Here is a 13,567-nt window from a genome sequence, read left to right as displayed (position 1 = left end):
TGGCTTTACACTTTACACTACCCTATGGCATATTTTATCTGATTTGAGTTTTACTAGGTAATCATGTGAGGCAAATACCACCCTCACTTTACTGACAAACTGAGGGTCATAAAGGTTACACAGAGCGTAGGTATGTGACAGAGGAATGATTAGATTTTAATTCCCAGAAAAAGTCACCTACAAATAAAATTTTGCATATGATTCCATGAGTTTCATAGACCACCTATCCAAGAATACCGTATTAAAAATACTTGCCTTTAGAGATATTGATTCTGGGGTTAGGCCCAGACATTTTTTTTTATAAAAAGCTTCCCAGGAAATTCTAATTTGTCAAGGACTACTGGTCAATTGTTGGGGCCAATGATTCCTCTCTCATTTTTTTTTTTCCCTTTCCAAATTGTTCTTTGTTTCATCTAAGATTATTCTCTAAATTTTCTTATCTTTGTGTTTTTAACCTTTTTTCACTAAGCTTTGGTGGCAAAACTCCAAATTACTGAATACAGTCTTCTTTGTTTCCCAAGTTTGCAGTACAAACTGTTGCCATCTATGTTTCTGCTCTTCTTCCTTTTTCCAATCTATTATTCTCCTCCTAAACTTCATCAACCCTTTGGAATATCAATATTGCACCTTGATTATTTTCTCCCCAGTATCCTAATTAACATTAATAGACTACTGGAGTGAGGAGACCAGAGCTCATTCAGTCGGTGGCTGTGTAATACTGGGAATTATTCGTCCTTCTACATCTCAGCCCCAGTCAGTAAAATAAAGAAAATAGTACCTACCTTGCAGGGTTTTTATAAGAAATAAATGAATACACACTCAATAATAAAAATAAATGTCTTGATACTCAATAATAAAAAAAATATTTTTTAAAGATTATCTCTTTGAAGGTCTTTTTATTCCTTATCTATTTTTGTGGCAACCCAATACAATGTTTTGTACTCTTTCTGAGTTACATGCCTCTGCTTTTTACATACCCACTCTCATTCTAATTTTAAAATTTAGCATATGTATTCTATAACCCTACAGTGCCCAGTAAAATGTTATTCTAGATTTGGCAAGAATTTTATGTAACCCAATAATGGAAGGGAGAGATAGTATGGTTTATTAATCAACTTAATTTATTATTAGCTCATTAAGCACACACAAAATCCAGAAGAATATTCAAAATAATTATTTTCTTCAGGTTGAGTTATCACCTGATCTAAACAGAGTCCACCATGGGCAGGAATTCAGGAGCAGTTCATCTTTTTTCAAATTATCTATATTCCTTAGACTCTTCAGAGAACTGGCCCCTTGATTTTTCTCTTTCTTTTCTTTACGCCTATGGCCTGTTTGCTTCTTTTTGATAGGGTCCCTCCTTAGCTGCAAAAGAATGCAGCCTGGAGTCATTTCATTCTGTTGAATTCTACTTAAGGTGGGATTTAAAGTATGTGGTAGGATCTGGACAGTACCAGGAACACCTCAAGAGTATCAGAACTTTCATATTTTTCAGGTTGACTTCCTGTTAGCATCTACCTGTGTTCATTAAAATGTTATTATAATGTTCAATATTAAGTACATGTTTGGATGATTTCTGTAATATTGTGCTAACAATAGTCTCTTTCTCTGTCTTCACCTAGGGCCACTTCTCAAACACCTTTTTCTGTTATTTTACACTTGATGTGTGTCATAACATAGGAGAAAGAACTAGAAAAACTCATCTGGCTAAAACCACCACCAAGGGCACAGCTCAAGAGTCCAGTGCTTTAACAGCTAGCTAATGCTTTATCCAAAGTATCTCCTGCATCCAGTAATGCCAAGAGTGTTTGAACTTTGAAGCTAATTACATTTAGTCACTCTTCCTACTGTAAAATTTAACATTACAATCCCCATCACTCATGTCTCTCCAATCAATTTTTAGTTTCATCTTTCCCGTTCTCCACAACGAAGTTTAATTTCCTACATCCAAAATAGAAGAAAAACTATTTCCTCAACTTTGCCTTTCTTTCAACACACTGCCATACTACTTTCTTTCCTTTTACCACCAAACTATTCAAAAGATTAATCTGCATCAATGCATTGCTTTTCTCCAACTCTTCAACTCTCTCTATCTTAAGCTTCTACCTTCTCTGCTTGGGGGAAATTGCATTCTTGAAGGCCTTTGACCTCAAAATCACCATCACATTTTGATTTCCCTTTTACCTCTTCACCCCATAAATTTTGACGATATTCACTAATCTCTTCTTCAACTTTCTTTTCTCCCTTTATATTCATGGTAATGTTTTTCCTTTTCTCTTTTATATCTCTCAATGCTCCTTCTCTCTTTTGCTAAGGTCTTCTTCCTGAAGTATATGTGAAGAAGTTACTTAAATTTCCTTGTTCTCAATTTTTTCATCTATAAAATTAAAATAATATCAATTCCAAAATATTATGAAAACTAAACTATATTAGGTGTTCAACAAATATTATATTCCTTAAGTGTAAATATTTCCCAGCATTCTATCTTTGATATTATCTCTCTTCACCATCAAATTCTATAAATGACTATAAAATCTTCACCTTAGGCTCCTCCTCTCTCAAAATCCAATTTGCATATCATGCCCCATACTCAATATGTTTATGAAACCAAAATTATCATGTTTATCACTCACCAAAATGAACTTCCACTCAAGGCTTTCCTATATCTATAAATATTTCAAAATCCCAGCCAACTGTGCTCAAATCATCAGTCATCTTTGACTCCCTTAGATCTAATCCATTTCACCACACACTAATGCTTTATCCAAATTGTCTTTTGCATCAAATACTACAGGAAAAGGAAAAACATCATAACCAAGTGGTATTTACCACAGAAATGCAAAGTTGAATTAACATTTATAAATAAAACAATGTATCTTTTCACATCAACAGAACAAAAGATGAAAAAAATGATATGATTATCTAAATATATACGGAAAAAATCAAAAAACATCAACACCCTTTTATGCTAAAAACTCAGCAAACTAGGAGGAGAAGGGTATATACAAAAAACTTATAATTGATATTATGCTTAATACTGAATGTTTTCCCTCAAAGATAGAGAATAAGGCAAGGAGTTTTGGTTTTACTACTTCTATACACCATTGCACTGCAGTCACAGCAGTAAGAAAAAGAAATAAAAGGTATAAAGACTAGAAAAGAAATAAAACCATTATTATTCTAAATGACAGAACTCTAAGAAACTTATTTAAAAACAAAAACTACTATCACTTTTAAATGAAATTATCCAGGTGGCAGGATACAGGATAATATAAAATTCAATTGCATTTCTATATACTAACTATAAACAACTGGAAAGTGAAAATAATAAACAATACTAAAGGATTAACTCAACTCAATGAGGACAGGAAAGTTTTTTTCCATGTAGGAAAAAAAATGAATCTCAACTCCTACCTCACACCATACAACAACAATTTGAGATGGATCATAGAACTAAATATAAAAGCAAGAACCAGAAAGCTTTTATTAAAAAAATATATGGGTACATATATTCAAAACCTGAACAAGACACAGAAAGCACTAACCATGAAAGAAAAACAATTAATAAATTGGATATCACCAAAATTAAAACATTCTGGTCACCAAAGTCACCATTAAAAATATTTAGTCAAATCACAGACTGAAGAAAAATATTTGCAGTACATAAACCTGACAAAGGACCCATATCTCTAGGAACTACAGGACAAATTATAAAGAATGACTACAAATCAATAAGTAGGAAATTAAGCCCATTAAAGGACTTGCATAGGCACTCCTCAAAAGATCTAAGAATGGGCAATAACCATAGGAAAAGGTGCACAACATTATTAGTCACCAGAAAAATGCAAATTAAAACCATAATGAGAAATATTTTCACACCCATAAGAATGGCTAAAATATAAAAATTTAAAAGTCTAATACACCAAGTGTTTGAGGGAATATAGAGAAACTAAAATTCTCACACATTTCTGTTAGGAATTATAAAGTGGAACAACTACTCAGGAAAATTCTTGGGAAGTTTCTTATAAAGTATTTACTCATCTACCTATGACCCAACAATTCCACTCTTTGGTATCTATATGAAAATATATGTTCATAAAAAGATGCAAATGTAAGTATTCACAGCATATTCATTCAAAATAACAAACAGCAGGAAAACAACAGAAGTATCAATCAATAGGAAAATGGATAAACAAATTGTACTATATTAACCCAAGAGAATACTACTCAGCAATAAAGGAACAATATGAGCGAATCCCAAAAACATTATGTTGAGTGAAAGAAGTCAGACACTGACATACATAAAACACACACACACTGTAGGATTCCATGTATACAGAGTCCAAGAATAGACAATTGTAATCTATGGTGATTTAATAATCAGAAGTTGCTTTTAAGGCGGGACTGGGTATAGTTGATTGGAAAGAGGCATGAAGCAACTTCCTGGGATGATGACAATGTTTTAATATCTTGCTTTGAGTGGTGGTTACACTTACATACACAAATGGTCAAAATTCATCAAATTGTGTTTTATTCTTCAGTTAGGGAGAAAAAAAGATGTTTCACCAGGAAAACATTAAAAAAAAAAAAAGCTTATTGCAAGGAGCATATAATTAGTAGAAAGAAGTGTATCAATAGACTTACCTAAATTTTTTTTTTTAAGATTTCATTTATTTGACAGAGACACAGCGAGAGAGGGAACACAAGCAGGGGCAGTGGGAGAGGGAGAAGCAGGCTTCCTGCCAAGCAGGGAGCCCAATGTGGAGCTCGATCCCAGGACCCTGGGATCATGACCTGAGCCGAAGGCAGACACTTAACAACTGAGCCACCCAGGCGCCCCACCTAAAATTTTTTTCAACAGCAATATTTTTTCAAGTATTTTGAAGTACTTTTTCAAGTGTCAAAATAATTTTATTTTCAAGTATAAGTAAATAAACCCAGCCTTGTGAATTCATCTAAAGAGAGAAACTCAGCCTTGTGGATCAGTATACTGGAGAGAAACAAAGAGTAACCAGTAGTGTATAAATATTTCTGTCTCTGTGAATAGAAAATAGAATGCTTCACAATCTGGAAAATTTTAAGACATGAAAGAGCCCCAAGAAGCAAAGGTAAAAAGATCAAACACAAGATGCAGAACTAACAGCTGTGACTTAGTGAGTTAATAAATATGCTGAATAAAATCAAACTTAACAAAGCACCACAAGTTGGTAGCTTTCCAGTAATTAACACACTAATCAGAAACACACGCAATGTGTAATCAGGCCTACCTCACTGTGACAGCAAGGACTCCTTGGTTACAATGGATATTCTCCATTTACAGGTAGAGTTATGGAAAGTAAATTGGGCAAAGGCATGCATGAGGCAAAGGGGAAGTAACCTAACTTGTTCTATCTAAGCAGTCTCTATCTGCAGTGAATGAGATGAAAATTCTGTTTCATCTCTCATCTGTTCTAGATCATTCTTCTCACAATAAGACTGAACACATCTGCTAATACCTGGGCACATAAATGTAAATTCATGGATAAGAGTTGTTATTTCCGGGATGCCTGGGTGGCTCAGTTGGTTAAGCAACTGCCTTCGGCTCAGGTCATGATCCTGGAGTCCCGGGATCGAGTCCCCCATCCGGCTCCCTGCTCGGCAGGGAGTCTGCTTCTCCTCTGACCCTCCCCCCTTTTCATGCTCTCTCTCTCATTCTCTCTCTCAAATAAATAAATAAATAATATTAAAAAAAAAAAGTTGTTATTTCCAAGGCTTATCCCCAGTTTTAAGAGTAAAACGATCATTTCAACCAGGTTATTAATGTCTAATTAGTAAATGAAAAAAAGAAGTGTTTGAATACCACAAGTCAATCTAACTTCACATTTCTTGCATTTCCACACATAAAGCCAGAATTAGCAGACACTTTAGAGGATTAAACCTGTGATCAAAATATGGGCTCTTATAGAAGCTAACCAATAATTATCTTTTCTTTGGAACAGTTAGCTCTTGACAATGTTTCATCCCTGACACACTTGTGACTTGTCAGAACACACGAGGGAGTCCACTATTTTATCCACCTACCTGTCCCCCATCCACACCCTCTAGTCTCCAACCCCTTTCCTGAAATCACATATCCTACTTATATTCCCTTGTAATTACTTCCACTTCCACTAGAATACTTTCTATTCCCTGCCCTTTCCAATGAATATGGAGACCAGAAGATCAGAACTCATAAGAAGAAATAGGTAAAGCACCAAAGTCTCTGAGGCAAAAGGAACAGTAATCCACCTGAGGTTATATTCTTTTCCAACTATACACCCTAGCTGCTACTGTTCTATTACATACATACTTCAGGCTGCATTGGCTCAAATTTAAATGCCATCACCTTAGTTTCCTGACTTTCTCACTTCATTTTTTTCCTTCCTAAATCATCATTATAACATCTAAGAAAGGAAGGTGGAATCAGTTGCCTTTATAAATATTTAATAACAGACAGAACCAAGGAATTGAGTCAAAATGGAATTTCTGGCTACTACTACTTTTTTTCAATTTACCAAAATAAACTAAAATAAAATAGAATAGAGAATGCAAAGAAGGATTCATGGAGTAAGATCCCTTAGAGCTGATTAGATTACAAATATGTAGAAAGAAAATCTGCTTTTTAAAATCCATTTAATGACCAAATTCATTTATATTAGATAATTTATGTTGATATAAAAATAAATGTCTTCAGTAATGGATGTCTTTAACTTATATATAAGATAATCTCCTACCTAATTAAAAATGCTGAAAATGTAATGGCTGCAAAATAACACCAGAAACATCTTCATATAACGAGAGAACCAGTGAAGATAAATGTGACATTTAGCATCTAAATCTGGCTTTAGTGAGGTTTATTTCTTGAAGCAAATGAATTAGATCAAATTTTTCTGAAAAGAAAGAAGGGATCTTTGAAGACATTTCCTCCTCCACATAGTTGGACACTGTGTGAAATGTTATCTTGCCTAAATGAACCTGTAAGTTCCATTCTCATAAAGATATTGTACAACCTCAAGAAGATTTTTCTAACCTCTGAGCAGGACTGGAGGAGACAACTATTACATTAAGAAAACAAGAAAAGGAACTTTGAAGCAGTTGCACAATTTAGCCTCTTTGGAGTGTCAATATCCTTATCTATAGCGCTACAGTATTACATTCCCTTGAAATTAATGAAGGTTAAATGAAACAGTTTATGTGAAAGTGTTCTCTAAACTACAGTGAATATGTGAAGTTAAAATGCCATTTTATTCATGAGGATGGTTATAATGAAAATAAACTAAAATAAATCATATTGAAGAAGGTAGATATTAAGTGAATCATTGCTCATTTAGGCCAAAACAGTCTTAAAAAGAGACATTTGTCTTACAAAATTGGCTCCAAGGATTTGTTCATACTAAATATCTAAGTAGATGGTGAATGGCATTGATTGGATCCAAAGTCCTCCTCACTTGGATTTTATGAGGCCCATTCAGAATGAGCCAGGTTGAGAACACCACCAATTCCATGTTCTGAGTCCATCTGTTGGCAAAAATGTAATGCAAACAGCTTTATAAGTGCTATTTTCAATGAAATATCACAGAACAGCTTGTCCCAATGATATTTCTAAAGCTTGCCTGCAAACCGCCTACTGGGAAATCCAACTGAAAGAGAAGGAAGAGAAAGAAACCCATACATGCAAATGACAGAAATTGAAAAAAAGAACAAAAGGTAGAGGGAGACAAGCTAGAGGAAAGTGAGCACTGGAGAAAAATAAGGAGCAATGAGAGGTGCAATATTAAACACAGACAAAATTAGTTGGAAACCATAAGGAATAGAGAATTTAAAGAAAATTATCAAAACAACTTAGGTTGGAAGATAGAGAAGTGATCACAAATAATGCGGCATGTCCAGAGAAATGAAGACAAAAGAATCAGGAAAACCCAGAAAACATGTAATAGCTCAGTAATTGGAGCATAATTATTAAAATGTGAGAGGAAAATGATGTGAAATAGCCATTTTTCTAAGTTTCACTTGTTTTTTTCATGTAATTTACAAATTCATTATTCCAAAAATAATACAGATTTCAATGTGTATCATTAACTCCAAGGAAGGAAACATCCTCCTCCAAGTCCCTTCTTTTAATCTAAAAATGTATTTGCATATCATAAAATAGTCCAGGCATTGCATTATAAGTAGTATACATACAATGATTAAAAAAAATATATATGCTACTGCAGATGATGTCATTCTGGGCACTTACCTGGGGTCGAATAACTTTTACAATATTTTTGAGGGCAGTGTCAGGGGATGGAGGTGAGCAGTCAGGTGTTGGCCCTGTCGAGCTGTTTCTATGGTTACTACTTCCTGGAGCAGTAATTGCTACCTCAGAAGCATTATCTGTGAATAAAAATAGAACAGCCATAAACCTAATCACTCAGTTTACCTTTTAAGACTTGAAATTAGTGAACATGAATTGAGTTTTCAACTTAAAACTGGTATCAATTACAAGATCATAATAAGGAATATACACAGCAGTATATTTTAAAGATAATGTTTATTGAATGTTTTGCTTTCCTTTGGAATGGTAAATATCATACCCTGTAGTATTATTCCAAGAAGGAAGAGTATTATTATACAATTCATAATGATAGATCACCCAACACAGCTATTAAGACTGCCATTATTATACAAATGGCCAAAACTGCAGCTTAACTAAAAAGAATATGATTTTTTATATGAATGGGCTGTTTTCCCCATAATCTTTCAAATGGGTATTGATCTTTATTAAAGTGGAAGTTTTGTAACTCCCTGAGTCATAAAACCCAAATTCAAGCCTCCTCAAGGCACTTTTCCCAGAAATCGCTCAAACTATTGAGAGGCATCCCAGTGAATTAACCTGAGGAAAAATTGACATTTGTGCACAATAGTTTTACAATGTAGACTGACACAAAACCATCGCACCCAGATAAACACATCTTCTTATATAGTCAAACTAATTGAATGAAATTTCAAAAATCTCTCCCTTATGTTTAGTATTGAGGGTCGGAGGAGGAATAAAATGATGACTTTAAAATCAGCAACATGCATATAACTTTCTTCTTAAATTTTTATCAAGACAAAATAACAAAAAAAGATGCAGTTTAAAAATGTTTAATATACTTGGAAAAGGATGGAAGAGTTGTAAAAATAACTCTTGCTAGCACATAAAGGTTATATTATTTTAATAACAATTTGGCAATCTTCTACAGCTTTGTATGGAAACCATTGCAAACTCAAATCTAAAAAAAAAAAAAATTCCTTGTTTTTAATTAGTTCCCAATAATTTTCTATCCTAGACAGTTGAATTGGTACAAAAGAGATTGAGACTGTGAATTCTTTATAGATCAGCAAATTTCTCTGTTCCACAGCCATTGTCTACAATCCCAAAGTAATAATTTATGAAGACACCTCTTGCTTATAAAAAGTGAGGGGATGAAAACTCTACCCATCATATAAAAACATAATTCAGTTACACTGGGGAGTCCAGACATAGGTTCGTGAAACAAAAAAATACAAATGTGGGGCACCTGGGTGGCTCAGTTGGTTGAGCGACTGCCTTCGGCTCAGGTCATGATCCTGGAGTCCCGGGATCGAGTCCCGCATCGGGCTCCCTGCTTGGCGAGGAGCCTGCTTCTCCCTCTAGCCCTCCCCCCTCTCATGTATTCTCTCGCTCTCTCAAATAAATAAATAAATCTTTAAAAAAAAAATACAAATGTGACATATTGAATTAAATAGATCATTTATTAAATAAGTCTTAAAAGTATCTAGAGCTTACTCTTGACTCAGGTTTAATGGATTAGGTGAGATCTGAATCAGCATCTAAAGAATACCCAGAGTTCTGAAAGACAGTAATGTAGGGGTGGTCTTCTGACTAGAATAGAATTGGTACGAGTAATTATTAAAACAGAGATAAAATATCAGTCAGCAAGACAATGAAAAGAAGCACCGATTCTTTCCAATTTGTCTCTCCCTTTCATTCATTCAACCATACATCTAAAAACATTTATTTGGGGACAACTATATGTCAGGTATTATGTTATGTTCTAAGGATAAATTAAAAAGAATGTCTAGGCAGAGGGTAGAGGGTAGGGAAGGATGAGTAGGTGGGGCACAGAGGATTTGTAGGGCAGTAAAACTATTCTGTGTGATACAACAGTGGTGGATACATGTCATTATACACGTGTCCAAACCACAGAATGTACAGCATCAAGAGTGAGCCCTAGCATCGTGTATGTGGAGACTGGATGATAATGGTGGGTCAATGTAGGTTCACTGACTGTAACAAATGTACCACCACGGTGGGTAATGTTGATAGTGGGGGAAGCTGTGCCTATGTGGGGTCAGGGTACAAAAGAAATCTCTATACCTTCTGCTTGATTTTTCTGGGAACCTAAAGCTGCTTTAAAAAATAAAGTTTAATAAAATTTTTAAAAATCCAAGCCCTTAAGAGTTATACACTCAAATGTGACATCAGACATGTAGACAAAGTATAATGTAATATAATTTGAGATTTGAAAACAGATAAAGGAAGCATGATGAAACAGCAAGAGGAGGAGCAATCATCAGACTGTGCCTAGGAAAGAAGAGGGCCGTGAAAGCCTTCTGTTTTCAGGCAAGAAAGCTGGGATGGAACATAAAACTTAAGGAAGGGCATGGAGAGGAAAAGAGCATAGACAAAGCTGTTATGTTATGTTAGGAAAAAGTTGGAGATAAGTTTAAATAATTACAAGGAGGTTTTATTATTATATAAGTTTATATTTAATTCTATAGGCAATGGGAAATATTGAAGATATTTAAGCAAGAAGTGACATAATAATAATAATAGCTAATGTTTTTTGAACTCCAGTGAAATAACGTTAGAGACTTTGCTCTCATTATTTATTCTCTCTTTTGTAGTTTTCATTGTTGTCTCTCTGTGTTGCATTCTGAATAGTTTTTTATACTCATTTTCCAGTTTATTGGCTTTCTTCAGCAGTGTCTAGTCTACTATCAAATCATTTTCATAATTTGACTTATACTTCACATTTCTAAAATTTCTATTTGGTTCTTTTTCAAATATACAATGTCACCATTTGGCATTTTTCAGTTAGCGATTTCAAGCTTGCTTTTATTTAGTAGAAAATAGCAAGCACAGTTTTTTTTTTTTTATCTGTGCCTAATAATTCCAATATCTGAAGTCTTCATGGATCTGCTTCTGTGTCTCTGACTCTCAATCATGGTATTTTGTTCCATTACCTTTCTCTTCAGTTCTGTGCTACTTATTACTCAGCTTTTATTAACACAAGATATACAACATTAAATTTAATTCTTTGTCTTTTAGTAAATGTTAATTCAAAAAAGCATCCAAACTTACATTCTAATACCAGACGCTGAAGTCTGTGGAAAACTTGCCTGTTCAATGTTAGACAATTTATTTAACCTCTCTGGACATCAGTTTTCTTAACTTTAAAAATGAGAATGATTAATAACTATCTAGAAGAAAGTTATTGTTTATGTGTGCAGATAAAATGAGAGAATATATATGAAAAATATCTAGCATGTTATCAGGCACATAATATGGGTTTTATTTTCCCCTATCAAACCAAATATCCTAAGAATTAAAATAAAACACAGAAGAGGAAAGAAAATCCAGAGGGAAAAGCAAAAAAAATAAACAACGCTTTGCAGGTGATACATCTAGAATAAAGACTGTGCGTACTTGGGTAGAATTTGAAACCAGTATCTTTTAGCTATTAACACCAATTGGTAGAGACAGAATTTAATTCTAGGAATAAGAGATGATTCCTTGAGGAATGATTGACTGCAAGGTAGCCTGTTGACTACATTTGCATCAAAGTCAGAAGGGGTACTTATGCAGACTGTAAGGCAAAAGCTTTTTGAATGTTTCTTATATGTAATTTAATACATAGTACAAGACAGTGGGTAATCAAGTACTAAAATATTTAGAAAATATTATAACTGTCTCCATCTTCTAAATCCATGATCTGTACCATTACACTGATAATTTGATTTTGTACTACCTTGCATTGTTCATTATTTCTTCCAGACTAGGTTATATTTTTGCAGACACTTATATTCCCTTATCCCCTCCATAGCTCTTAGCTCAATGCCTTTAAAAATATTAAATGAAATAAAGTGAATAAAGCAAAACCTGTATGTCAGTGGCAACCATCAAAAAGCCCTTAATGACATGGAGAAAGGTGATCTGGTTTTTGTAATTCTATGGTCTCTTTTGGAGAAAATCCAAATGAGAAGCACATTTTAAATATCCTTTATTATATTATTTATAAAAAAACCAATTATCCAGTGGAATTTGCAAAATGAAAGCCTGTGTTCAAGACAGTTTTACATGGTCAACCTACATTTTACACCTGCAGCTACAAAACAATTGCTGATGAAAAAGGAAATGAGGTGTGTAAAAACTGTTTAGAGAAAATTACTAAATATACTTGCAATTTCAGATTGAAATGAGACTTATCTTCCATTGAGCTTCTCTTACTACACATTAGATTATGCATTATGATTGTCCATTTCCTCTAAAATAACAAGCTAAGAAAAAAATCTTCTGGCTTACTTGAACTTTTAAAAGCATTCTATGAATGCAAATAATTCATATGCAATGTTACAGAGTAGAATTTTAACATCACTCACTAGTATGTACGGAGCAGCTGAAGTGCACCAGAGACCATGCTATTTGCTATGTAGCTGACAAATAGAACTGAGATTACTTCTGGGGCTGGGGACTCAATAAAAGTGTCATGGCAGAGGTGATGACTAAGCAAGTCTCTGACAGATTAGTAAAATTCATACATGAAGAAATAAGTGGGAAGGGCATTCCAAGAGTTGGAGGTATGATCAGCAAAAGGTAGAGAGATGGAAAAGAATTAGGCACATTTGTGGAATAAAGAGTTCAGTTTGAATAGGATATTCATGGAGGAAATACCAAGAAATGGAGGGATCACAAACAACAAACCTGAGCTTTGAAATCAGACAAACCTAACCTGAAATCCTGACATAAATTTTTAAATTAAAGTAGAACTGACATACAACTTATCAGTATCAGTTGTTACACTAAATATATAAAGAAGTACCCCTCAACAAAAACAGAGATGACTATAATTAAGATGTCAGCTGGGTCTGTGGTTTCATCTAAGGTTTGACTGGGAGGAGTCGGCTTCATTCTCATGGTTGTTGGCAGCATTGGATTTTCATGAACTGTTGGACTGAGGGCCTTAGTATCTCACTGGCTATTGACTAGAAGCTTCCCTCGGTTCTTTGCCATGTGGGTCTCTCTACAGAGGCTCACAATGGGACAGTGGCTTCTATCGGAGTGAGTAAGCCAGAGAGCAAAAGAAAGCTAGCAAGATGGAAGCCAGAGCTTTTTTGTAGCCTGATCTTGGAAATGACACCTATTATTTTTGCCATATTCCTTTCACTAGAAGCAAGTCACTAGGTCCAGTCCACGTACAAGGGGAAGGGATTACACCAGGGCATAGATACTAGGAGGTGGGATAACTGGGAGTTATCTTAG

At 34.3% G+C, this 13,567-nt stretch overlaps 1 protein-coding gene across 1 annotated transcript in view; it reads right to left on the bottom strand.

Moving 5' to 3' along the window:
* ANKS1B (ankyrin repeat and sterile alpha motif domain containing 1B) overlaps nt 1-13,567 on the bottom strand; it is a 1,110,621-nt gene that overhangs the window by 681,422 nt on the left and 415,632 nt on the right. The window contains exon 11 of the mRNA XM_064590752.1: nt 8,258-8,394. Coding sequence (XP_064446822.1) covers nt 8,258-8,394 — 137 coding nt within the window. The remainder of the gene's footprint in view (nt 1-8,257; nt 8,395-13,567) is intronic.

This window comes from Mirounga angustirostris, unplaced genomic scaffold (genome assembly GCF_029215605.1).
Source record: "Mirounga angustirostris isolate CCGP_5_RB_7025 unplaced genomic scaffold, mMirAng1.0.hap1 SCAF_5, whole genome shotgun sequence".
In the NCBI taxonomy this organism is placed as follows: domain Eukaryota; kingdom Metazoa; phylum Chordata; class Mammalia; order Carnivora; family Phocidae; genus Mirounga; species Mirounga angustirostris.
This window is presented reverse-complemented; position numbering and strand designations above follow the sequence as displayed.